General features: G+C 33.9%; 3 protein-coding genes across 7 annotated transcripts; all 3 read left to right on the top strand.

Moving 5' to 3' along the window:
- Window positions 1–4,775: 4,775 nt before the first annotated feature.
- On the top strand, window positions 4,776–14,301 carry LOC8269385. 3 transcript variants are annotated; one of them, XM_048380208.1, is made up of 19 exons: window positions 4,776–6,061; window positions 6,157–6,225; window positions 6,344–6,542; window positions 6,733–6,817; window positions 7,960–8,073; window positions 8,249–8,302; window positions 8,408–8,489; window positions 8,589–8,648; window positions 8,751–8,803; window positions 8,887–9,053; window positions 9,285–9,441; window positions 9,944–10,001; window positions 10,094–10,150; window positions 10,261–10,509; window positions 12,204–12,265; window positions 12,928–12,984; window positions 13,199–13,292; window positions 13,384–13,524; window positions 13,892–14,301. In XM_048380208.1, the coding sequence occupies exons 1-19, from the start codon at window positions 5,345–5,347 to the stop codon at window positions 13,976–13,978; spliced, it is 2,562 nt and encodes an 853-aa protein (XP_048236165.1). In that variant the 5' UTR covers window positions 4,776–5,344; the 3' UTR covers window positions 13,979–14,301. The 3 variants fall into 3 exon arrangements, with proteins under 3 accessions (XP_048236165.1, XP_002531337.1, XP_015582186.1); XM_002531291.4 differs by having other exon boundaries at window positions 7,951–8,073; XM_015726700.3 differs by lacking the exon at window positions 7,960–8,073 and having other exon boundaries at window positions 4,778–6,061.
- A 1,250-nt stretch (window positions 14,302–15,551) lies between these two features.
- LOC8269378 (organelle RRM domain-containing protein 2, mitochondrial) lies at window positions 15,552–17,612 on the top strand. Its single transcript, XM_002531290.4, has 3 exons — window positions 15,552–15,820; window positions 16,867–16,935; window positions 17,023–17,612. The coding sequence occupies exons 1-3, from the start codon at window positions 15,697–15,699 to the stop codon at window positions 17,262–17,264; spliced, it is 435 nt and encodes a 144-aa protein (XP_002531336.1). The 5' UTR covers window positions 15,552–15,696; the 3' UTR covers window positions 17,265–17,612.
- A 583-nt stretch (window positions 17,613–18,195) lies between these two features.
- LOC8269377 (arginine biosynthesis bifunctional protein ArgJ, chloroplastic) lies at window positions 18,196–24,175 on the top strand. Of its 3 annotated transcripts, none has more exons than XM_015726699.3 (19): window positions 18,196–18,300; window positions 18,471–18,629; window positions 18,828–19,015; window positions 19,153–19,278; window positions 19,552–19,675; window positions 19,891–19,964; window positions 20,075–20,119; window positions 20,285–20,335; window positions 20,427–20,495; window positions 20,572–20,630; window positions 20,748–20,817; window positions 21,286–21,366; window positions 21,450–21,536; window positions 22,154–22,276; window positions 22,710–22,772; window positions 23,071–23,148; window positions 23,221–23,366; window positions 23,528–23,598; window positions 23,891–24,175. In XM_015726699.3, the coding sequence occupies exons 3-19, from the start codon at window positions 18,956–18,958 to the stop codon at window positions 23,971–23,973; spliced, it is 1,410 nt and encodes a 469-aa protein (XP_015582185.1). In that variant the 5' UTR covers window positions 18,196–18,300; window positions 18,471–18,629; window positions 18,828–18,955; the 3' UTR covers window positions 23,974–24,175. The 3 variants fall into 3 exon arrangements, with proteins under 3 accessions (XP_015582185.1, XP_002531335.1, XP_048226147.1); XM_002531289.4 differs by having other exon boundaries at window positions 18,230–18,382; XM_048370190.1 differs by having other exon boundaries at window positions 18,230–18,382; window positions 18,471–19,015.
- The last annotated feature ends 2,418 nt before the right edge of the window (window positions 24,176–26,593 follow it).

Below are 26,593 nucleotides of genomic sequence, written 5' to 3'. Positions count from 1 at the left end.
ATATTAAAACTATAAATTTTAGGAGCTCAATAAAATATTTTGCATAAAATAAAGTTGTTGATAATATGTTTGATAAAATGCCATTTGAAATTTTGATAAAAGTTAATTTTTATTTTTGGTTTTATTTGGTTTATCTTTAATTTTTGTTGAGTTTCTAATTTGTTTAATTTTTTTGTCTAACTTACATATTTGGTATTTGTTTTGTTTCGCCTTTGTTTCCATTAAATTTTTATTTTTTTTCAGTTGACTTTCTATTTAATTTCTACTAAGTTTATTTTTAGCTTCCGTTGAGTTTATCTTTAAACTTTTATTTAGTATAATTACTCAACCCAATTTAAACTTTTATTTGGTATTTGACATATTTAATTTCTTATGGAAATTGAAGTAAATTAATACATTTTTAGTAAATAAGAGAGAAAAATAGGACTTAAGAAGGAAATATGGGATAAAAGTTTTAGTCTTTGGATTAGTAGAAATGAATGGCTGAAAAATTATGTAAAATTAACAAGTCTTACACATTTGTAAGTGGATCCATTCCCCATATAATATATATATATATATATATATATATATATTAACAAACATACAAATATGATAATTTATTTAATATAAATCTAATTTTAGAAGTCCAACTTTATTTAAAATTTTAAATTAACAATGATTATAATTATATTTTCAATATTATATTAACTCATAAAACAAATTTTCTATTATAGAATAATTTGTAATCCTAAAAATATTATACTAATTATATTTTAATTTAATTATATATTTACTAATGTCAATGTAACAGCAAAGAATTAAAATAATGCACTAAAATGATAACAATAATAAATAAAAAGTTAACTTATACAGTTATTATGCTAAAATTTAATTATTTTGGAGTTTAATAATTAGATATAAACAAAGGAAAAAAGAAAACAAGTTATCTCAATTTGATTAGAAGTGGGAAAAATTAGAATAAAAGTTTTCTTTGGAAAAATAACACAAACCTCAAAAAATCTACTTTGATTTTCTATGTTCACAAATTAAATATAAATAAATTTTATCTAAATGTAAAAAACTGTAGAGTTTTACATATGAAAAAAATTTAATAGGATCGTACGACGATCTAATCCAAAATTTCAAGATATTTTTCTAATATCATTAATTAGTATATAATTATATTTATAACTTAAAATAAAAATAAAAATATAATTAATATGTTAACTAAAATTATTATTTAGTAAGAAAAGTAATCTATTAGTTGATATATTACTGCATTTATATAAATTGATATTAAAAAATAATAAAATCTTACATTATTATTATATTTACGTGTTAAAATTCAAAATAATATATATAATATTTAATATTATTTTATAACATTTTTAAGAAATAAAATTTTTAGTGTTATAAATTAAAATCTATATTAATCTTAAATTTTAGTCTTAGGGAACTGGAGATGTTTTCCAAGAATTCTTCTAAAGAAATAGAAAAGCATAAGTTTTATATTTAATTAATATAATTTTTCACAACTAAATAACTCATTTTACTGCAAAATCAATTTCTAGAAAAAGAATAGAGTTCCACTTTTTCATGCAACAGAATTTCCATAAAAGCTAGAAGAATTAAATCAAACACAATAACCCAGAATATGGGAATGGAAAAGATTCAAGACAAAAAGAAGCTTCTTATTTTTCATCAAAGATCCTCAAGAGCCATACAAGCAACCAAATATTAAATTAAATTGAAACTAACAATAAAAAGAAAAACAAATCCCATTAATTTGGAACACCCGTCACTCTCTTATCATCTTTGGCCACCGCCACTCCCTCCATAGCTGCTACTGAAGGAGGTAGTGGGTTGGTCCGAATCTGCAACTGCTGCTGCGGTGGTAGTGGTGGTGGCGCCAGTGCAGCCTTGTCTCGTCCACCATTATTATCATCCGAAAGAGGAGGTGCAGAAAGGTCCTCCTCCGAGAATGAAATGATGACACTCTGTGATGGCCTTCTCCTGTGACGATTCTGTCTTTCAGACATTCTCTTTTATTTCCCTGCTTGTTTGTCGGTGGTGGTGGCCTGAGAGAGAATATATGTATTGGTAAGTAAGAAGAGAAAGGAGAAGGGTAGGGTTTTCTTATAAAAGCTGTAGTAAATATGGGTTTTTATAAATTAAGGAGTTAGGTGAATGATTATCCATATCCTAGATTTATGAGCGTTACATGAATCTACCCATTTTACACTTTTTATGTACTTTTTTTTATTATGTCCCCTCCCCCCACCCTTCTCCTCCTCTGCTTCTTCCATGCGTTTCTTTTCTATTGGTGCTTTTTAATTGACTTTCCAAATTTGATTTATTTTCTTTCCCTTTGTTTTTCTCTTTAAAAGATTTTTGAAAGTTTTTTTTTTTTGAAATAAAAAAGATTTATTAAAGTTAGGTGAGACTGATAAAACCTGCAAAAGGAAAAGAAAAATCACATGTAGATCAAGATTTGATAACTTATGTTTTAACATATATGATAATTTCTTATTTAGCTTACGATTTTTAAATTTCATGTGCGTTATACGTATAATTATTTCTATACTATTTTTGATAAGTGATAGTTATTTAGTATCAATATCAGTAGAATAATCTTTTAACAAGTTTAGACGGTTGATTAAATCCGATTTGGTTTAATGGAGTAATAAGTTTAAAATATATTTTTTTAAATGATAAATTTAAAAAATATATATTCTTTTAACTATGTTGATCTTGTTAAAAGCACAAGGAAATTAATATTAAAATAATTGGAAATAGTCGGAAAGTGAGACAATTTAAGAATGGGTGTCCAGATCCAAATATCGCTATTTTTAGAAAAAGAAATGTATATTCTGATATGAAAATCGATTTTGACATTTCAAAAAATCAAATTAATAGCAATGGTCAATTTCGGCAATGACTTCCCATCAAATAAGCCTAATGGCTGATGAAAATGAACTTATAGGCCTGGGGCCTAGGCCCATATAAGCCTTTTCACAATCCAAACCAGTCGGAAGCCCGTGATACTTCATTCAACACTTCACGTTTCCTTATATGCAAATCCACCAATCACACTTCACGCCGTGTACGGTGTATCCAACTTGTTTTCTAGAAAAAGAATCGACGAGATACGCCACGTGGCAAAATCATAACGGAACAGGTGGATGAAACTGAAATCTTGATAAAAGAAGAGGTCCCACCTTTGTTTATCCACTTGTCTTCTCGTATCTTCCCAATATCATCACACCAGCGGAAGCATTAACATCAACAATAGACTTCCTTTTTCCTTTTTTATTATTTAATTATTATGGGAAGAGGTGCAATTTCGCCCCTAAAATTTAGGCCGAAGAGCGAATTGGTCCTTACTCTATTTTTTGGGGCAAATAACTTAAAAAATTATGTATTTGATCATTTTAAAACCTCATAAAATGAAATAAATAAACTAACATGGAAAAATTTCTTTTGACTTTTATTAGAAGTGGAATCCATTTTGAATAAAATTTTAATTTTAATTCTCTATTTTTATTAATATAATTATTTTCTTTTATCAAAAATTAATTAAAACATCGTCTTTATCTTCAATATTGACACCATTTCTATCTTTGCCTTTGATCAACCATTCCCGCATCAAACTCTCTATCATCAACTATCAACAAATCAAATAAAAAGAAAACTCATGAGAAACAAAGAAGAATAATCAATCTTTGTATTGTTTATAATAAATCAGTTTCATTTAATTTTTCATCAAGCACCACTGTTAGCCCAAAAAGACCCAAAAGAATCCACTTTCAATTTCAAAACAAACACATTTTCAATTTCTCATCTACTTCAATATAACCATGGCAAACCAAAGAAGAATCTAGAGAGAATTCAAGTGCATTGCAAAAGGGTAATGCTTGCTTTACTGGTGGCATTGTTTTTCGTTTTAATGCAACAAAAAATTTTGATGTTAAAAGAAAACTGGGTATCACTTGATGATCTGCACTATATCAAACATAGCATGAAATAATGTTGATCCTGCTATATCAAATTCTAAGCCAAGAAGTTGGAGATATTGGTAATTTAGCAACTGTTAGAGGAATCGATGCAATAATATTTATTTAGCATATAAGTTTGTTTCTTCTTTTTATTTTTCTTTTATGTTATTTTTTGTTCTTTTTTTATTCTCTTTAAAAATTTAAATAAAAAGGATGCTCACCGATTTCATTTCAATTTTGAACCTATTGATTTGTATTCCTTGTTTTATTATTCTTATGATATACAATAAACATTCAAACATTGTATTCCTTGTTTATTTTTTTTATTCACTTAGTTTTTCAAGTTTTAAAAAACTATTCATCCTAAGTTGTTTATTTAGTGATACAGTTTGGGTATTATAGTGTTTTAGTCGGCAAACACTGATGATTTTTTATAGCAAAGATAATAAATAAATTATGTGAATCAATATATAAATTTGAGTAAAATTTTTATATAAATGCAGAAATTAATTTATGTATCTGAACCAAATACATTTGTTTTGGTCTCACTTATAATAAAAGTCAAAAAAAAAAAAATTTGTCACCTAAGTTTTTAAGGAATGGAAGTTTATTCTTTTTCGGTAATGAAATGCCAAAATAATCATAAAAAGTTATTTTAAGTTATTTGTTCCAAAAAATAGATTAAGGGTGAATCCGTTCCTCAGCCTAAATGTTAGGGGTGGAAATGTACATTTTTCTTATTATTATTAATGTTTCTGTTTTATTTTCAGATATTATAAAAAAAAGGAAAAAAGAAAAAGCGGTTATGTGATGTCTCATCAACGAGACTGTATTATCTCCCCTTTGTTAAAGAAAAGTTGAAATCTGGACCGCGAAGAAAAGCTTTTCTTCTTCTCTCTGGTTTTTTTGCCGCTCTCAACGTTCCCGCTGTATTTTTCGTTTTTCTTAACAGAAATTAAAAATCAAACCCTAACCCTAATTACCAAATTTCCGTTTTTCTCTCTTCTAATTCAAACCTCCTTTTTCTCCGTAAATATCTTTAGATCTGCAAGATCTGTATCCATATATTTCTTTTATATAAATATACACTTCTGCATTCGTTTCGATCTAGAAACTCTCTCGATTCGGTTTGCAAGATTTTGAATTGATTCTCCACTCTTTGTAGAGGTGCATGTTTCGGAGGATTCTTGGTTCTTTGAATTTGATTGGATTATAACAGAGCGGTTTCTTTTAGAAGTTATTTGGAAATTTGAAATCCATTTGACTGTTGAAAGTTAGGGTTTTGATTAGCTTTCTTGTTATTTGCACTTTTGAATGCTGCTGATATGGTTTTGGGATTGTGGTAGTCGTGAGTTTGGAGATTGTCAATGGGAGAAGCTGCAGTTTGTGTAGACATCACTACAGAGAATGATAATAATACGTCAGGAACTGAATTGAAGAGAGACCATCAGTTTCTAATAGATAATGACACAGAAACGGAGTCGTTCCCTAACAAGAAACAAGCAAAAGAATCGAATGAGGACATAAAATCTGAAGTTTCCAATCCTATAATTTCTCCGAAAGAGAACAATAACAACAATGCGTCATCATCAAGTTGGCATGACATCACTAGCCAACCAACAGAAGAATTGGCTACTGCTAATCAGTTAGGTGGTGTTGGGGGTGAGGTCACTTCCACTATTTCGGGGAATTCGTGTCCCTCAAGTGAACATAGCAGTGAGAACAATAATGCGTCTATTTGTAATGGCGATTGTGATTCTGTTTCTACATCTCATGTTGTATTAGAGATTCCTAAGCATGCTAGTACAACTGGAATTAGAAAGATTACTTTTAAGTTTAGCAAAAGAAAAGAGGATTATGATACTCGTCTTAATCAAGAACTATCTCCGTCTCGTAGTAGAGAATTTTCTTGGGTTGATTCAGGTACAGAAATGCCTGAAACTGGAGATAGATATTTCTGTGCTCCCAACATGGAGTTGAAGATGTCTAAGAAGGTTCTTCCCAATACTTTCCCTTCAAATGTCAAGAAATTGTTATCAACAGGTATACTTGATGGAGCTCGGGTGAAGTATATCTCTCCGCAGGTAAGGCTTATTTCAAAATCTTGCTTTCTGTACGGTGTTAATCTGCATTTTTTGTAATATCAGTCTTATGCATTTTACATAAAATGTTTTTCCAGCGAGAGTTATATGGAATTATAGACGGTGGTGGATACTTGTGTGGCTGTCCATCGTGTAATTTCTCGAGAGTAAGTTGGCCTCTTGTAGTTAAAACTCCACTATAGTTTTTTCTAACATAAAAATGTCTCTCGATGGCATTTCTGTTGTGCAATCTTCATAACTAGTTGATGAATGGTAAATAAGCAGGTTCTGACTGCCTATGAGTTTGAGCTGCATGCTGGTGCTAAAACTAGACACCCGAACAATCACATATACCTGGAGAATGGGAAACCAATTTGTAGCATTATTCAGGAACTAAAAGCAGCACCGCTTGGCGCTGTGGATGAAGTGATAAAAGACGCGGCCGGTTCATCCATAAATGAGGAGTTCTTCCAGGTTTGGAAAGGTGATTTATTTTTTATCTTTATTTTCTTCGTGCATTTTGGTGCCGCAATGAATTTCTTCCATTATGTAACTTTTTAATAACTTTTTTTAACCAAGTGAAGAAACCCTAGGGGAATAAAAAGTTATATTATATATTGCCCAACACATGAATTTTCTGCCTATTCTGACCTAAAGTGTAAATCTGTATGCAGCTAGTCTTCATCAATGCAATGGAATAATTGGGGCAGATGAGAAATGTTACAGCATGCTCCCATATTCACCTCATTCACTTGGGAGGTAATAATTTACAACTTTTATCCACTCTCAGTGAGCTTATTAGTTGAATGCTTCAATTCTTCTTTTTCTTCTTCTTCTTCTCTCTCTCTTCTGCAATTTACCTTCAAGCCATTTCCAGGTTACTTCCTGAAATAATCATCCCAAGTGGCTCATGTGAATTCTTTATTTGTTTGACTTGACGTTCTCACAAAAGATTTTTGAATACTTTATTAAAATACTCAATAAAATCTACTTCCTCTTTGGCTTAATAAGAAGGATTGGTGAATCTAATTTTGCAAAAATTAAGTACATGCTCACTGTTATGTCTCAGTAAACTAGGTTTAAATGGCAACTCTTTCCTGTTCTCTTATCATTCTCGCTTATGTGAAAATTATATTTGTTAAAAGAAATTTTAAGTGACCGATCTAGTAGGCAACCTGACCTGATTCCCTTCTCCCTAAGGCATGTCAAGATGGGTTCAAGCTCTTTCTTTTCTTTAAGAACTGTCCAGCTGAATGAGAGGGGTAAATGAAATTGATTTTCTGAAAATTGGAGTCTCACAGTGCCTGTGCATTAATCATACGGAACCTAAGTTCAAAACACAACCTTCTCTCATTTCTCCCTGAATCATTTGTAGAGAGAGCCAAGCTTTCTTTCTTCCTTGAACACTGTACAGCCAGATGAGGAGATTAGGTGAAAGGAATTTTAAAGGTCTGCATGTTGTCTTTGTTGAGGGAAATACTATCTTGAGACTTCAGAATTGAAGGACACTAAGAGAATTATTATAAAGTAGATTAATGTTTGACTGTAAAGACTGCAAAACAACTAATAGTAGTTTAAAGCAGCTCACTGCAATAGCATCCATCAGGGTGAATTTCCCTGTAAAGCAGTTTCACTTTAAGTGCTAAAGGGGCATGAAGACTTCTTTCATTTATGTGCTGAGACTTCTTCCATTTATTAAGATCAAACATGTCATACAAAAATCAAGAAACTGAAGATGACAAATATGTTAAAATGGTCTTAATGGGAGAAATTTGGATTAGGAAAAGGGCCTTTTTTCTTTGATAACTCCCAAATTTGTGTATGGTGGTGGCCAAAGTGTTATTTTTTGGTCATTGCCTCCTTGGGTGATGGTGCCATCTTCTAACTTGCAGTTACTCCAGTCAAGGTTTAGAAGAAAGCGGCTGCCCACCTTGTAGCTCCTTTGTGCATAGCAACCCCTTTAGACGACAAAAATATATGGACTCTTCAGAAGAGCATAAACGTGCTTTTAGGAGGTTCTCTTGCTCTCTCTGTTTTTCTTTTCTTCTCCTTTTTTAATATCTTTCCTGGGATGTGGCTTATATGAGAGGAAGAGTGCTAGCAGCCAAAAGTTTGGGGAGCCTCCCTAACAAATGAAAAATGTGTATAGACTGTTCTGGTCCTTACATTTGTGCTACTTTTGTTTTGCAGACCAAGCTCACTTTCTCACCCAAAGAAAACAAATGAGGGAGGCACCAGAAGAAGGTTCTTGATTTATTTATTTTTTTGTTGTCCTGTTTTCTCTTATGCTATGGAACTTTAACTTCCCCTGAATTTTATAACCTGGAATTTGTTTCCCTATGTCGGTAGGGATAATGATCTTCATCGCTTGCTTTTCATGCCAAATGGTCTTCCAGATGGGGCTGAATTGGCGTACTATATCAAAGGACAAGTGAGTAATTTGATAATTGAATAATGTCTTTCTGAAAATATGAAACTTCTTATGTTGAGACATATGGTTGGTAAACATTTAAATGGTATGTTGTTCCAGAAAATGTTGGCCGGTTACAAACAGGGAAATGGTATAGTCTGTAGTTGCTGCGACAGAGAGGTAAGGATCATTAATCTACTCATATTGGACCTGGAATTCAGTTGATCTTAGGAGGCTTCTCTCCTCACCTTGTAATTGTGGCATTACTTTATTGGGGAACAGATTAGCCCATCTCAATTTGAAGCACATGCTGGAATGGCTGCCAGGCGTCAACCGTAAGTAGCCTTTAGAGGTAGTTAGACATCATGGATTTTATTGGATTGCTAATTCTAATAAACTTCTTGACATCCTTGGGCAGCTATCGACACATCTATACTTCTAATGGGCTCACCCTCCATGATATAGCTACATCATTGGCAAATGGGCAAAACCTTACCACTGGATTAAGTGATGATATGTGTGCAGAATGCGGTGATGGAGGGGACCTAATATTCTGCGAGAGTTGCCCTCGGGCTTTTCATCTAGGTAAAATTTTCTTAGCTGTGTCATTATTTAATAATTTTCTTTTTTTTATGGTTGATGCCATGGTTTTCTAGATATTTCATTTCATTCCCGACAAAAATCATGAGTTCTTGTTGGTTATTGATTACTCTGGTATTCTCAAGCATTCCAAATATTGTTTCCATTCATTAGATATGTCTACGGTAGAGGCCTCTTTATTTCTTTTTAATTGAATTCTATCTCTTTCTGTGGCAGTATGTTTGGGTTTAAAGTATGTCCCCAGTGATGTTTGGCATTGTCCGAACTGTAATAAGTTTGGACATGGAGGAAATTTTTCTAGATCAATTGTTATTCGGTTGACTCGAGTTGTTAAAACTCCGGAGTATGAAGTTGGTGGTTGTGTTTTTTGCAGGTTAGTTCCTCCGCTATTTTTCAGTTAAATCTAGGTTTTTGCAAATATCAAGTGACAAGTTAGTTTTCTAAATCATATATAATTTGCTGGGTAAATAATGTGATTTTAAAATTTCACTGGATAAAAAGAAATTAAAACTTTCCTCCTTTATCATGAGTGAAGAAATAAGATTCTGGGTACCAAGGGCTTACAGTTCATGGAGAAAAGAGGAAATATTTACAAGATAATGGAATCAATAGAGCTTACGGCTGACCTTTCTGATCTTCTATGCAAATTCTAGTGTTCTTACCCCGGCACTTTTAAAATTTCTTATGTATATTCTATACTGAATCAGAATAGGCTTTCTATTGTTTCATGTTCCGAAGTTACTCTTTGATAGGAACTATTTATTGGCTTCTATTTATGTTGTCTTCTTAAATTTAGTATATAATTGAGTTGCTCCTTTTCATTGATTATACTTCCTTACGCGTTGTCTTTTTCTTTTTTTAATAATGTTTATCAGAGCTCATGATTTTAGCACCCATACCTTCAATGACCGAACAGTCATCCTTTGTGATCAAGTATGTTTTTATGCTTCCTTTTTTAGCATTCGCACATGGCTATTTTTTAAATTGCTAATATTTAAGTTCATAACCTTCATACTCTATTTCAGTGTGAGAGGGAGTTCCATGTTGGTTGCTTGCGTGACAATGGACTGTGTGATCTAAAAGTAAGCCTCTAATCTTAAGTTTTTTCTTTATGAAAAAACCTATGATCTTAAGTTTAATTTACAACTCAATTAATAAACTTGCTAACTTTTGTTTTGATATATGAGCACAGGAGATCCCCAAGGATAACTGGTTCTGTTCTAATGACTGCAATAGGATCTATGAGGCTTTACAGAATTTTGTTTCCAGTGGAGTACAGATGATTCCTTCTTTGCAGCTGAATATCATCACTGGAAAGCATGCTGAGAAAGGATTATATATTGATGGACAAGCAAATGACTTTCAATGGCGAATTCTAATGGGAAAAAGTCGCTACCAAGAAGATCTTTCTTTGTTGTCTGCAGCTGCTGCAATTTTTCGAGTAAGTTGTTGATACCCTGTTTTATTTCTTGCTTCTTCTTTCTACGTGAAGAGCAATAATTTTAGCATTTACTTTGTTTTTTTGGGCTGCCTGGGGTTGTGAATTGAATTTCTAACTACTGCTCATTCCCATTGGTAGATTATTTATTTGTGGCTTCAGACCCTTTTGTAAGCCTTTTATACCAGAAAGTGCACTTCATGGCACCAATAAATTGATATCTCTGGCCATTGTTCGGACTGTATCTTTACTCCTTTCTTGAGAGCATATAAGAATAGATGTCTGTGTAGGGAAAACTGTAACATGTTTTGAAGATGAAGGGCTATATTAATTCGGTACCTAACACATCAATACGACTTATTTCTTTTAAGAAACAGAAACAAGCTTTTTTATAGCTCTGTCAATTGTTCATACTGGGTGTTTCTGCTGTGCTTGGTTCTCAATGTTGCTATTTCAAATATGTTTGTTAGTTTTGCTACTTTACTCCTTCCTTGGGGGAGCAAAGAAAAGTTAATATGTCTATTATAAAAACTGTAGTTAATTTTTTATGAAGAAAAGTCATACTGTAGTATCAATCAATTATCTACATGTGAATTTAGAAGCTGAACTTACTCTTTCTAGAAGCACCAACTAGTAGATTGTCATTCAGTTCGTTTCGTTGTTTATACGACAATTTGCATGGCTTACATACCCACCTTACCTGTAATATGTAAACCACCTGTTGACCTGATTCTTTCCTTTTCATGTCATTCCTCTCCTACATCCCATCCAACTTATAATAATGTTTGGTAGAGTTAGATTTTTTTCGTTTCTACAAGGGAAGGAAGTTTAATATTTTGGTGTCTACATTTAGTTCAATCAAAACTACAAACCTGATGATAATCTATGATGTGAAATGATCATAGTTCGATTTTGCTTTCCATATTAATCATATGAAATTATCATAGAAAAGAAAAGTGTATATTCCCAAGGCATGAATTAAATCCATTTATAAAGAGGAAGCATCTTCTTTTCTGTTGATGGACATGATTCATTTGTACTGCTCTTTTACATTTTTACTTATGTTGTTTTCTTATTCCATGAGTTGCTTACTGGATATATCATTAACAGTCCGTTTGGTACATTGCTTAACTAAGCCACGGTATTAATAAATACACTATGTTTAGTACATATGCTAAAGGGTGGGCTTAACAATCCCAATGGCTTAACTAACCTATATGATAAGTCTTATAAAAAACCAAGCTCCCTATGTTTTTAGTAAGTCATATCTAATGGGATTACTAATCCATAATTTATAAACGCTAGAGCAAAAAGTGGTAGTTCAAGCCAAAAGTTGATGTAGACTATATGAACAAATTTAGAAGATGTTTTGAGAGAAAGAAAAAGAGAAAAATTAGGAGATTCAAGTTTTATATATAGGGTAAAAGGTGTTTCAGTAATTTGATTATTATAACAATTTATTTATCTAGTTAACTAATCCTACTAATCGTAGGATTACAAAAATAGGATTAATTAATCCTATGGATTAAAATACTTGTACCAAACAATATTTAATATAAGCAATCCTATGGCTTAAGTAAGCCTAGGATTAAGTCTAATCCTAAAGATTATGAATTCGTGTACCAAACGGACTGTAACTTCATCTAATCATTAAGTTTGAATTTGTTGCTTATATATGTGTTCTGTTGTTATGGCAGGAGTGTTTTGATCCCATTGTTGCAAAATCTGGGCGTGATCTGATTCCTGTTATGGTCTATGGGTAATTTTCCATTCATTATTGTTGCTTTATATTTATTTTTTATATTTAATTTAGTGCTCAATTATAGGAACCTCAAGTCCAGTGCAGATTAGGTCATGATAGGACTAGGGTATCACTCGTAAGAGGAGGTAGATTTTGCATAATCATAATATTCTTATTCTGCGGAGGTGTATTTCTCTAAGGCTTGCTTGAGAGAGATGAGCGACATTGGAGGTTGGAAAATAAATGAAGAGTGCTGGTTTCTTTCATTTTGGTTGGATGGATGTGGGAAAGGAATAATAATGGGGCATCCCTCTTTCCTTTCCGGCTCAAATTGGAAAGAGAGATCAAAGATTCATTAGTATTTTCCAATTTTCATGTATTTCTCATCTTCATGGAAAAAAAATCATCTTTGCATTTTAATTGGCTTCTGAGGTGAAGGAAAAATGTGTTTTCATCTTTTATTGCCAATTTATTTTTTTGGCTTTTTATCTTTCAACTTTCCGATTTCTTTTCTTTGAATTGATTTACAACTGTATGAGGATTCCTTGAGGTTATTTTTTATTCAAACATGATCACGATCACTTTGAGGCTCTCGTAGCATTTCTGTCTCTTCCTATTGGAGTTACTCTAAACTCAACTTATATATCTTGTATATTTAGTTATATTTGGACTTTTTGCAGGAGAAATATTTCTGGGCAAGAATTTGGTGGAATGTACTGTGTGCTATTACTTGTAAAGTAGGTTGCCTATGCTGCTCTCTCTCTCTCTCTCTCTCTCTATATATATATATATATATATATATATATGTATATGTATATGTATATATGCTTGATTATATATATATATATATATATATATATATGTATATGTATATGTATATGTATATATGTTAGATTAGTTTATCAAGCATAGTATTTAATATTTAAAATTGTATGTTTGATGCATCCACAGGAATGTTGTTGTATCAGCTGGTCTTCTTAGGATTTTTGGTAGGGATGTTGCTGAGCTCCCTCTAGTGGCTACAAGTCGAGAACATCAAGGAAAAGTAAGTGCTTAAGTTAACCTGTTTAGTTTTATTTCTGTGGTTCTTGAGCTTCCAAATTAAATCTCACCAATTCTTGCAATCTTATTTCCAGGGTTACTTCCAAGCACTGTTCTCATGCATTGAGAGGTTACTGTGCTCTCTGAATGTGGTAAAGCTGGTGCTACCGGCAGCTGAGGAAGCCGAGTCAATCTGGACAAGAAGATTTGGCTTCAGAAAAATGACCGAGGAACAAGTAAGTTCCATCTTTCGCTGGAGATTTTATGAATAATAAAACTTGAAAGTTGTACTTCTTGGTTCTATATTGGATAAACAAAGTTACAAAATCTGATGCGAAACTAGGGAAACATGAGATTACATGCTTTGGCTGCGATAAAAAATAGTATGCACTTGAAATGTGATGGGTTTTTGGCTTTTTGGCTTTTTGCATATATTTTTTTAAAATAAATGAAACTGAAGTCTTACCTAGAAACAGGTTTGAATTATCTAACATGCGTGGTACTGCAACTTGACAAATGGTTTGTTAGGCTAATTTTAGCAACGGATTCAGCATGTTAGCAGACTCTTGAAGTACTGATACAAATGAACTGATGTTTATGCAGCTGTCACAGTATACAAGGGAGCTGCAGTTAACCATATTCAAGGGCACATCAATGCTGGAGAAGGAGGTGCCTCTGATGAACGAGTAGCAGCTTTGGCTCGTTGGCTAGAATTATATAGGGAAAAAAATGATGAAAGTTAGGTTTCATTTTTCTAATCTTTTCCTGAAATGTTGCTGCTATTTTTGTTTTGGGCCAGCAGCCATCATAAAGTGTAATTGGAGATAGTTTTCTTGTACAAACCTAGAATTGGAAGCAACAGGAGGGAAGCAAAGACTAGCGAATGTAAAGAGAATATGAATGCGTGCTGACCTTTTATAATGCATGCATAAGCTGCATAAAGCCCATAAAAATCTAACTTCCTTCTTGTAGCTCAAATGTTTTGTGCAAGCAAAATATCCTTTCTATCTGAACTGTAGTGCCAAAAAAATGTTGTAGTTATTTGATTTTTGCTATTTTATCTACTTATTTGTCACCCCACTGCCTGTTGAACGGTAAATTACGTTGATGTGGAAGTTGAAAAGGGAAATATTTTCGCATATTTGTCGTTCAGAAAAAAGAAAAGAAAAGAAAGAAAATCCTTTCCATATATAACACCTTAACGATTGTGTTGTTAATTTATAATTTTGAGTCCACAAGTATTATTGAGTTGATAATATTGAATGTCATATTGACTTTCTTATTAATTATATTTTTTACCTGGTTTTCTTTGAGAAATTTTTGTCGTTGACGGGACTTTCTAATTTGATTTATAAACAAGAGGAATAGAAGTGTAGATATGGTAGCTTAAATTTAATTCGGAATAGACATTTCAAGCCAAGCAGCCAAGAGCTGAAAAGGCATACGAATATATAAGCAGCTAAATTTACATGTATACATTTGAAACGGTCCTATTAAATTAAATTTACCATAGTTAAATAATTTTATATCATATGAATATCAAAATTTAATTAGTTTAATTAGTGGCTTGAATTATTGGGGTTTTGGAAGGGAGTGCAAACGAAATTTACTAATGTCTGGAACTTATATTCACTAAAGTGTAATTTAGTTTGCTTTTCTTTTTCCTAAGAATAAAATTTAAAATTAGCAATACAAAATAGAAAATAAAAAATAAATTGCGAAAAGTAATATCAAACTGGCACAAAATATAAACCTTGCATGACTTTTTTTCAGGTCGATATTTCTACACAAGATTTTTAAAAATTTTAATGCAGTTGCATATCTAATGTTAGAATTTAAAACTTTAGTTAAGCTAGAAGAGATCCCTACCATCCCATCATCTACAGTTCTTGAATTAATTTTTTATGTCTTTTTTTACAAATAAAAAATAAAAATTAGATAATTAATTAAGTGAGATGTCACATTTAAAGCATCTAATACTACTTTTTATTGATTAATTTTAACTTATACAAAGAGTACGTCCGAGATACTATCAAATCATGTATAATATTATAGCATTAAATTTAAAAATAATTATTAGATAAAAAAATTATTTATAGAATAATAAATTATTTTTTTAATCAATAAAAGTAATAAATTATACAAACTTCTTTTAAGATATTAATTTTATTTTTTTATCGAAAGTGAAATTTTTATCATATGAGTATCATATTACACCAAATAGTCGACCTAAAATTGGTCGTCTAAATGGCGGCTTTCTTCTGGAAGATTCTAAATAAATTAAAGAAAAAAAAAAGACTGCAAAGGAGGGTTTTTCTCAGGGTTCAACAGCTGAACGTAACCCCAAGAAGAAAGTCCGAGATAGATACTCCATTTCTCAAGTGAACGCCATCCATTGAATTTACCCGATGGCATTCTCATCAATCATTCGACGAGGTCTGTTCGGATCATCATCATCATTGCCAGCTTCTCCGGCTCTCTTTTTGACCCGTTTCCACTCAACCCTCACTTGTCCTAGGCTTTTTGTCAGCGGTAACTGACCCCCAAATTTAGATTATTTTCTCTTTCCTATATTTTCTTTTTGCTGTTATCCATCAAATCGGTTATACTATTTTACACAATTTATTATTTTGCTTCGTTTTATACATAATATGAGAAAGACAATCAGTATCAGTGAACCTAGTTGGAATATAATTCGTTTACCAAGAAACGGAAATTCTAGTTGCCTGCTAGTGTTCCAGAATGCACTCAATTTAGGTTTTAATTTTGTTCTCAACCTCCTTAAACTTAAGTTTTTAATTAGGTCTTATGCTCTTGTCTAAGATTTGGGGATATTGGTGGCTCTAAATGACCATTATCATTTCACGTTCATGAAAACTGATTTGTGGACTTTCTTTTGCATATGTTACTGTGGATCTTAAATTTAGTCTTGATGTGTTTCTAGGTTTCTGTTGTGATCTCTTATCTGTCTTATGTTGGATCTTAATTCCTATTTTATTCTTGTATTCATGTGGTTCAAGCATCATTAGAATGTATTATTATGAGAATGTTGAGACTATTTAGGTTGCTACATTGCTTCCAGTACTGTCCATTGCATAAAACCTCCATTTCTCTGACTTGTTCTCCCCCTTGCTTGGCCCTTCCTCTAAGGGGTTGTTGGGTAACAAATGCATAACTAAAACCAGGTTATTTCCCAATATGTTTGCACCAAATTTATCATCAGAAGGGTTTAATTCTAAGCCGCTTGCTGGTCCTATAGTTCCAGCCACTAAATAAACATTTCATGCCACCAAAGTACTGCTAATATTTAACTTCAAACCCTAAGCCCCATCCCATTGCTCAACCTGTTTTAGATGTTAGTCTCTGTGCACTAGGGACTGTAGATCATGGGCATATATTATAAAAACCATGCTAGTTTTCAGTGCACACATTGGTAATAGAAATGCCACTAGTATGCGGTATGTTCTATGAGGAATGCAGTTTCCGATGTTTAGCCATGTATCTATGAGATTAAGTTGAATATGAAATCTGTGATTCTACGGAGACAAGATGACTATTTTGCTATGGTCAATGAACAGGCCTCTCGAGACTAACAACAGATGAGAAGCTTAAAGAGGCATTTTCTCCCTTTGGCCAGCTTGTTGATGGTAAATGATATTATTTTGCTTCGTATGTGATCATTGTATATGCTCAGATGTTTTTCATCTTAATTTCCTGCCTTTCTGGTTCTTTAGCAAAAGTCATAATTGACAGGGCCTCTGGAAGATCGAAGGGCTTCGGTTTTATCACATATGCAACAATAGAAGAAGCTGAGAAAGCCAGAGAAGGAATGAATGCCAAATTTTTGGATGGATGGGTGATCTTTGTCGACCCTGCCAAGCCAAGGGAACAGAGACTGCCACCGCCACCTCCACCACAACCTGAGACTTCTGAAACCGGTTATAAAATTAATAGGACTATTGGATGGTGTGGATGATTGTGCTGCAAGTTATTCTCAATTTTGTTATTTAGGGAAAAAGTTGCTCAAATTCTATATACAAGATTAAGCGAGTACATGCTAGGTTGGGGAAGTTATTAGGTGATTTGCCGCAAGCAAGCATTAATATAACGACCCTTTTGGTGGATTTATTTTGGGTCCAAATACTAGGATCCTGTATTTCTATTTAGCTGAACTTTTAATGTGCTGGAACTTGCTTTTTGCTGCCTGTTAACTGTTAAGCATCAAGCAATGAGCACTAGCCCAGTGCTAGTTCTCAATTTCACTACTCTATTTCTACTAGAGGCAGATGCTAATACAAAAGAAATTGGAGCAATTCTGATGCAATCTCAAAGACCAATAGCTTATATCACTAAAACTGTTGGCTAAAGAAATTATGACCTTTTTATTTATGGGAAAAAGTTTCTGGCTATTCTCTTTGATGGTGGTAAATGGAGATATTGTCTAGAGAGTGCCCATTTTATCATCAAAATAGATGAGAAGAACATTAAACTTCTGCTTCAGTAAAAGTCCACATTGATGTTCAAAAATAAGGGCTAAACTAAGCTAATTAGAGCAATTTATACAAGAAGGGTATAGAAAATAGAGTGGCAGATCTGGCTGATCGCAGAATAAGCTGGTAGATGCAACAAGTGACTAACAGTTACTATGATGATTCAGCTCAGAATTTTATTCAAGCTTTAATGTCAACTGCAAAAACACATTGTACCTACTCCGAAATTATTTACAATACTAGGTTAAAGTTAAGAATATTTGATATATAATATAATAAGATTTATGAGTGTAAAAATAATTAATTTATTAATTTAAAAATTGTAAAGTGTATCAGACAGAACTTATCATATTATATACACGCTATTGGATTAATTAAAGTATTTTTTTATACGATTACTAAGGTTTAAAATTTAAATGGTTACTTACTATGGGAAGTCTAGGTTTTTTCTTCCCGTAAGGCTAAGATTTTTAGACTTACTATTCCTTTTTTCAAATTGCAGCCGCCCGTTTACTTTACTAGGTTCTTTGATTCACCATTTTTCAAATTTTCTTCTTTCTTCTTCCTCTAATTTCTTGCTTGAACAAGATTAAAAAGGAAAAATGTCAGTTGGGTTCTTTTTATTTTTCGATCTATTATTTTATGGTGTACATTCATGATTATGACTTTTTTATATCTCTGAATTCTTGTAGCAAGTTCTTGCTGGTTTCTTGGAAGTGGAAATGTGCATGCATGACAAGAAAGAAATCACTGTCTAAGTCAAGGTGTAGCTTGAGCTCCGATTCAAACCAGCAGAACCGGCTACTCAGCTTCTCAGACTAAGACTGTATCCTGGGCGGGCACTGTGCGCGGTAGGTCTATCGATCCCAAACCCAATTCAAATTTCCAAAGGGCAGCAGGGAGACATCTTCTGGTCAATACTACACGATGGGTGTATAACTTAGTTAGCACACGAATTAATAGGATGGGCCAACCCAAGCCCATATTATTGCAATTGAGGGGGCGCATGGGCATAGCATAAGATTTGTATTCGATTGCCTTTTTTACAGGACAAAGAACAAGAAGAATAGGAACATCAATCAGTCCAACTGTGCTTAAAACCTCCACACAGACACAACACAAAAGCCCTCTACTCATTGTTTGTATTGTATCAACTGCTTTTGCAAATTCATAAACAATGTACACATGTGCTCCTCATTTTGTTTCCATCAAATTCCCAGACCTTCACAGTTCTAAGGTTAGTGGGTCACTCTTTTTTCTTTTTCCTCTTTCAATCTGATTGCTTCATTTTAGTATCGAATAAAAATCTTACTCAAGTTCAAGACTTCTGGTTTCAGTTATTCAGGTTTCCTAAATTTTGTGTCCTTTTCTCAGACTTTGAGGCCGTTTGGTATGAGTAAGAGGGAATTCAAAGTGTTTGCACTTGCTTCAAGTGTTAATGAGGCTTCCAATTATATCCCAGCTGCTCCCATTTTGATCCCAGAAGGCCCTTGGAACCAGGTGACACCTTTTTTTTGTGATGAAAGTTAGATGCTTTTGATAATGAGATTATCTTTTGTTCAGTGCATACAGTTGAGATTGACAGTATCATTCTGTAAGTCTAGAGAATCATGTTTTAATTTGTCACTGATTCATGTACTTGTGGCTAGAATCTAATGCCTCTTTTCAATCAATCTTTTTTCTATCTGGATAGTTCATAGTTAGTATAGGGTGAATGAATTGTTCATAGAGTCATCCCGGATAATTTGATTTAATTTGAGGATTGTGCATTAGATTCCCGGAGGAGTAACGGCCGCAAAGGGATTCAAAGCGGTTGGCATCTATGGTGGATTACGTGCCAAAGGAGAGAAACCTGATCTTGCACTTGTCACTTGTGATGTTGATGCTGCAGCTGCAGGTCAGATTTTGTTTTGGTGCATTTGAGACTGTGGACTATGCTTTAGTGATTTTACAATGATGTATAGTGAAATTATCATCCTCCTGGATTTTTTTTCAGCTGCATGTCTTATATAAATTGTTTCTAGTGCAACTGCTTTGGCAACAAACAACGAAGTGTATTTAGTTGATAATGATATTTCAACCTCTTAAATATTCCACGTTCTCTCTATTCAGGGTCATTCACTACAAATATGGTTGCTGCTGCACCTGTCTTGTACTGTAAACATGCATTGGATATTTCCCAAACGGTATTCATGAGTATCATTCTGCATGTTTTGTGCTATTTTTAGTTTGTGAAGTGAACAAAAGTTCTTAAAGTATTTATAGAGCATACTCTGATGGCTCAATTATGCATCAGGCACGTGCAGTCTTGATTAATGCTGGTCAAGCAAATGCAGCAACGGTGAGCTTTGTTAGATTTACTGCATGCAATTCTTTCCTATTGCTATATACTTAGAAGCGACTGCATGCCTTCAGTCTGCGTCAGTATTATTACCCTTTCTTTATTGAAGTACAGTTAGGTACCAATGTACAATTCTTTTTTTAAACTTCTTCCAATCATATCCAGGGTGATGCAGGTTACCAGGATGTGCTAGAATGTGCTGATACCGTTGCTATGGTACACAATGTTAAAAGTTGAACATCTCAACATTATTGATATCTTCTCTGCTGTGATTTGCGTCCATCCCTTTTTGTACTTTTATTTCCAGATGCTTAAAGTGAAGCGAGAGGAAGTGTTGATTGAATCTACTGGTGTGATTGGTCAAAGAATAAAAAAGGTGAAGATTCTTGTTATATTGGTCATATTCTTTCCATATCTTGCACCATATTCACATTTGATGATGACATTCTCAGGATGCCCTTCTAAATGCACTTCCAACATTAGTTAACTCGCTCACATCATCTGTTGAGGGGTAATTTCCGTGATCCTGTCATTTAACTTGTTGCTTATTTTCCTTTCATGTGTTATGACATAGCTCCGAATTATCTTCAGATTAGGTCATGATCTAACCTCTAGAACGGATATGCAGGGCAGGTTCAGCAGCAGTGGCAATCACAACTACTGACCTTGTGAGCAAGAGTGTGGCAATTGAGTCCCAAGTATGAAAATTTTACTTTCGCATGAAACCTCTATGTGTGACCTCATCTTGGATATCTGATACTTGAATTTGGAAGGCATGATACTTCTATGGATTTCTCACTCTGTCCATTGTTAAATTGGGGCTTTACATGTGTAATAGATCATCAACATAAGAGTGCCATTTCTCATTGCTTGAATGCTAATATGTAGATCATGGTCCTCGAGAAAGCAGGAAAATTCTTGAATCAATTCTTATGACGTTTGATGTAGTTTATTCTCTAGATTGATCATTTTAAAGTGCTAAAGGTGTTATTTTTGAAGTTATTACCTCCAGTTTTTCTTTCTGTTCAAATCTATTGTTCCACTCAGTCGAGCAAAATATCAACTCTAAAGAACCACAATATCTCGAGAATAATGACCTTTGAGAATTATTGTATTGGAAGTCGCTGCAAACAAATAGTTCTATTAACATTTTGTTGATATATCAGATTGGAGGTATAAATATACGAGTTGGGGGGATGGCCAAAGGTTCTGGGATGATCCACCCAAATATGGCAACTATGCTTGGCGTATGGCTATTCTGCTTCTCTCTTGATTTTTCTCATAACTGCGCATTTTTTCTTTCCATCTTTAATAACTTTACATGTTTCAGGTGATAACGACTGATGCCCTTGTTCAAACTGATGTTTGGAGAAAGATGGTGCAAACTGCTGTAAACCGGAGTTTCAACCAAATAACTGTATGTTACATTATTCCATCTGTTTCAAAAGGCCAACTACTGGTTTCAGTAAGTTGGCATTGTAGTGAAGTTTGACATCCTTTACTTTGTCCATATTGCTGAAAGATGAACTATAAGGCTTAACAATGTCAAATTTGTCTAGATATTGACTATTTAATTGGATAGAGGAATTTGGAAACTATATTCTGCCACTTACAAGAGGTTTGTTCTGATGATAATAGCATTAAGAATGTCATTTCAGTATGGATTTGAAGTTAGCCACAAAGCTACTTGGATTTAACATTCCTAATGTTTCTGCATGATTTTCTTTTTAATGTTTTCTACATCCCTGGTCTTAGCTTTTACTTGAAACAACTCTTCTTTTGTATAGACCTTCCGTGCAATTGTTTCCCCCTATCTTTCAGTTGTGCGCATATTTTACTAGCCTTCCATATAAATAAATGTTCATTGTACATACATCTGTACAATCAAATGATCTCTCTCCATGTTAAAACTTAAGATATTCTTGCTTACAGCAATCAAAATGCAATTTGTTTTTATGATTCATTTGGTTGATCTCCACCTCCAGGTTTGTGTTTCTAATTGTATTTAGCTGGTTCAAATTGATTTTACCACAGGTAGATGGAGATACTAGTACCAATGATACAGTCATTGCTTTGGCTAGTGGACTATCTGGATCAATGTCAATATCATCTATTGACTGCACCCGGGCCATTCAACTTCAAGCGTGTCTTGATGCTGTAAGCTTGGCTGTCGTTATCTTTTGTCATTGTATATTCTTCCAAAATTTATCTTAATGCTTGAACCACAACTACCTAAAATCCTGAATCTTCTTGTGCAATAAGCTTTAACATGTAACTTTATTTGTGTGATGTTCTTCCTTCAGACAGGAACATTAGTTATATGTTCACTACCACAACCTATTTCTATGTTCTTCTCATTTTTAATTCAAACCTACTTCATTGTTAAGCTTTATGTTATTCTGCTATATTGGCTATAATGTTGCCTATCTAAATATGTTCGCTACCTATTAATATGTAAACCAGCTTGTAATATTTGGGTATACTTTGTACCAGGATCACAAGTTTACCAGTGATTACTTGGGACCTTATGATGTTACTAATTTAAGCCGGGTGATTTACTTTTTCTGAATATTGAAACATCACTATTCAGGTAATGCAAGGTCTTGCCAAATCAATAGCTTGGGATGGGGAGGGAGCTACCTGCCTTATTGAGGTCTGCTTCTAATTTAAAAGACTATTCATGCTTGATATGCTGTAAAATCTCCTCACTTGATCTAAGGTGCTAAAAAGACTATGAAACTCGAATTCTACTAGAATTGAAGTTGTTTTGGATATGACATCTAACTAATACAAAACCAATGTTGAGCACATGATCAAGCATGCATATCCCAACTAAGAAATACAACTTGGAACAAGTAGGAATCAAATTGATTACTTAACTCGATTAGGACGAAATCCATTCATCATGAGGACTACGAAATTCTTAGCTAACTCTGATTTGGATGCATTAGGTCACAGTGGCAGGGACAGAGAGCGAGGTGAAGGCAGCAAAGATTGCACGCTCCGTGGCATCTTCTTCACTTGTCAAGGCATAATTCTTTACAGACATCTTTTTAATGCTTCAGTTTGGCTTCGTCTAATTTACCCAATGATTCTGGCAGGCTGCTGTTTATGGAAGAGATCCAAATTGGGGGCGGATTGCTGCTGCTGCTGGCTATGCAGGGATTCCTTTCCACCAGAACAAGCTGCGCATTTTGCTTGGGGATATTTTGCTGATGGATAATGGCCAACCACTTGCATTTGATAGGTGAACTCTATGTTACCTTGTGCAATTAAAAGAAGGAATACTACCTAGGACATGCATCTCTCTTCAGCTCTCATTTTAGTATGGCAACATATGTATCCTGTACTCCAATATATTATTTCCATCTATTGACATATTTAAGTATGATAACTGGTGCTTTGCAGGCCTGCTGCTAGTAAATATCTCAAGATGGCTGGAGAGACCCATGGTACTGTTAAAATTTACATTTCTGTAGGTAAGCCTCTGAAATGTGGTGTTGGTTGCATATTCGATAGCGTTTATTAATTTAATTTAATTTAGTAATATGATTAGACTTTTTCGATTATTAAATATAATGAAGTCTAGTTCTAAAAGTTCAAATTCAGATTAATATTTTTAACAAGTTGAATTTTATAAAAGAAATAAAACATAAGTTGTTTTTGTAGTTTATAACTTAGTAATATATAACTAAAACGTATTTAATATATAGTTTAAAGATGATGTTTCTATATTTTGTGAATAACGTATTTTTTTTGGTTCTCTCACAGGTGATGGATCAGGCATCGGAAAGGCATGGGGCTGTGACTTGAGTTACGATTATGTCAAAATAAATGCAGAGTATACCACATAGACACCATTTAGAAGAGTTGAGCTCTATCCTGAACCTGAGGTCATTCCAAACTTTAAATAACTTTCGAATACCTTCTTAATCCATTTTGTGTCTTCTTCTTGTTTAGGTCAGGAAATGAAAATAAAAATTATTATATTTTATATGTTATTTGTGAATCATTTTTCGGTGTCATATAATGCGAGCATCACCTTTTGGAGTTCTAGCCATTGAGTCTCATTCTAACTTACTAAAAAGGTTTTAAGATTTTAGCAGGTTTTGATTTATAAAATATTAATAAAAATAGTTATTCATTATTCGATATTATATGACACCAGCATTATTGAGTCTTATTTATTTAAACATGCAGCAACTTACATTAGAATATTAATAAATTAACATGAGATATTATTCATCTTTTCAAATATTATCACTGATAAAATTTAAATGTCTATATTTTAAAATATTATTAATTAATAAAACTGTCACGATCCACTCTGTGGACCCGTGACCGGCACTAGGGAATGGATAGGCGTAAGGCCACCGAATCCCGTAGTAAGCCTGACACTCACTAACTCAATCAAATCTCATCTTAAATTAATATTATTAAAGCCACAAATTCTTAATAGCTACATTTTACATAATTAAATAGGTCTGCCAGAAGAACTAGGCGAGACCCAAAACTCAGAAAATTTACAACTGATATATCTACTATTACTACTGCGGAGAATTTAAGATTTACCAATTTACATACCAAATCAAATACATCATCCGATGATGGAGTCGGGTAATCGAATAAGAGTCGCGGGAACACTAACAGTCACGCATCTGAAAAAAAAAAAAATTGAGACTGTCAGTCTCGAGAATGAGTTAAAATCAAATAATTTAGAAACTATTGCAGTCTTCACAAAAAAATATTAATCATTCGAATCAGTATATCAACCATGCACGTATATACAAATCATATTATAATCATACCATAATAAATAAATAAATAAATAAAATATATTTTTACTTTTATGGGACGAGTGGCTCAGTAGAACCCTAACCCCAAATTCTAGTAGCCTTTCGGCTCTCTTAATCCAACAGGTCTGGCGCCAGAGAGCAAGCTCGATCAGGGTCCTTACCTCCAGCCTGAACACTTGAATTTTAAATAAGTCGGCGCCTAGAGAGCGTAGCTCGATCAGGGACCTTAACTCCGGCCTGAACACTTGAATTCCTACTAAGCCGGCGCCCAGAGAGCGTTGCTCAATCAGGGACCTTAACTCCGACAATCAACTGAACTCAGCCCAGAGAGCAATGCTTGATCAGGGCAAACACATCCATAATAACCTTATTACCTGTCTTTGATCATTACCGTGCGCACGCGGTCCTGATGCAACCCACCAGGTGGCATGTTCTACTAAAGCCTCATTCCAAATCACATTCAACAAAAATAATAATGATTATGGTCTAGCTAAATTATTAAACACATATCAAAATAAAGAATCAGAATTTCGAGGAAACAACGTGCGAGATGTGGAAAAATAATAATAACATTTGTGTGAATATAACATTAACTATCAAAATAGCGATATAATATTACTAGTAACAATATTGAAATTAATCTTAGTAAGTAATAATTAAATGAAATTATTTATATTGCGATACTAATATTCATATTAAATATGAATTTCAAGATAGTATATAAAGTTAGGTTTGGCAATAGTGTAGAGATTATATGACTTTAACTCATAGAATTGGGCGACCTCCTAGCTCTGCTCTGGTGCCTCGGTTGGAGCGAGCTGAACAGACAGATCATCTAATGACGGAAAACAATTTATCAATTATGTTAAAACAATTACAATTGACCCTAGGTCTAGATTCCTAGGACTGACTGTCTAAGAATCTCGACTCGGGAGAATTTTACCGAAAATCCGGCAGAACCTCCCCTACAACACGGACATTACCCCCCCGTAAAAACGGGTCCAGGACCTGCCAGAAAAATACTTCAAATATTCAACAATCAAACAACGGGAGTCGGGTCCCCAAACTTTCATTATTTCCCGACTCCGCCACACAACACAAAATACGAGGCAGACAAACTGACAGACAATTATTTTTTACTCACAAATATTAAATACTCAACACAAAATAATAAGCACAATTTAAAATCAAAGGATTTCCAAGATCAACGGGCCAGAGAAAATTACCGAGATGCTCGATCGCTCGGTCGACTCGCCTCCGGCCGCCGGAGTCCGATCGACGACTGAACACACCATCGGACTCACAACGATGCGCTGATGAAGATCCCCGCTTCCGATTTTCCGATCTGACACCCGATCGTTCGGAGATATTTGCGAACGATCTCGGCCGTCGATTTGCAAACGGAGCCCGATCGCCACGAAACCAGTGCCATTGCGAAGCTTGAGCTGAGGAGAGTCAGAATAAGTCCTCTGATCGTCCATCCTCCGCCGGAGCTCGCCGGAAAAGCCGGAAAACACGGCTGTCACCACTTCGCCGGAACTCTCTCCTCCGGCCACCAAAACCGACGCCGCTGCCACCAAAAGGAAGCTCTCTCCAAGGGGAGCCGATCGCCACCGAGATTGGTCGGAAACGGCCGGAACGACACTCGGATCCCGCTGCCTCTCCTCACGTGATTCTG

Source organism: Ricinus communis, chromosome 10 (genome assembly GCF_019578655.1).
Source record: "Ricinus communis isolate WT05 ecotype wild-type chromosome 10, ASM1957865v1, whole genome shotgun sequence".
Classification (NCBI taxonomy): Eukaryota; Viridiplantae; Streptophyta; class Magnoliopsida; order Malpighiales; family Euphorbiaceae; genus Ricinus; species Ricinus communis.
This window is presented reverse-complemented; position numbering and strand designations above follow the sequence as displayed.

Excerpts from the sequence above, each read along its gene's own strand:
- LOC8269378 (XM_002531290.4), top strand. The coding sequence starts at position 15,697 with ATGGCATTCTCATCAATCATTCGACGAGGTCTGTTCGGATCATCATCA. Across the intron at positions 15,821-16,866 it reads TCCTAGGCTTTTTGTCAGCG|GCCTCTCGAGACTAACAACA; the intron begins GTAACTGACCCC and ends GTCAATGAACAG. Across the intron at positions 16,936-17,022 it reads CTTTGGCCAGCTTGTTGATG|CAAAAGTCATAATTGACAGG; the intron begins GTAAATGATATT and ends CTGGTTCTTTAG.
- LOC8269377 (XM_015726699.3), top strand. The coding sequence starts at position 18,956 with ATGTACACATGTGCTCCTCATTTTGTTTCCATCAAATTCCCAGACCTT. Across the intron at positions 20,120-20,284 it reads GTCAAGCAAATGCAGCAACG|GGTGATGCAGGTTACCAGGA; the intron begins GTGAGCTTTGTT and ends AATCATATCCAG. Across the intron at positions 23,149-23,220 it reads CATCTTCTTCACTTGTCAAG|GCTGCTGTTTATGGAAGAGA; the intron begins GCATAATTCTTT and ends TGATTCTGGCAG.
- LOC8269385 (XM_002531291.4), top strand. The coding sequence starts at position 5,345 with ATGGGAGAAGCTGCAGTTTGTGTAGACATCACTACAGAGAATGATAAT. Across the intron at positions 9,442-9,943 it reads GGTGGTTGTGTTTTTTGCAG|AGCTCATGATTTTAGCACCC; the intron begins GTTAGTTCCTCC and ends AATGTTTATCAG. Across the intron at positions 13,525-13,891 it reads GAAAAATGACCGAGGAACAA|CTGTCACAGTATACAAGGGA; the intron begins GTAAGTTCCATC and ends ATGTTTATGCAG.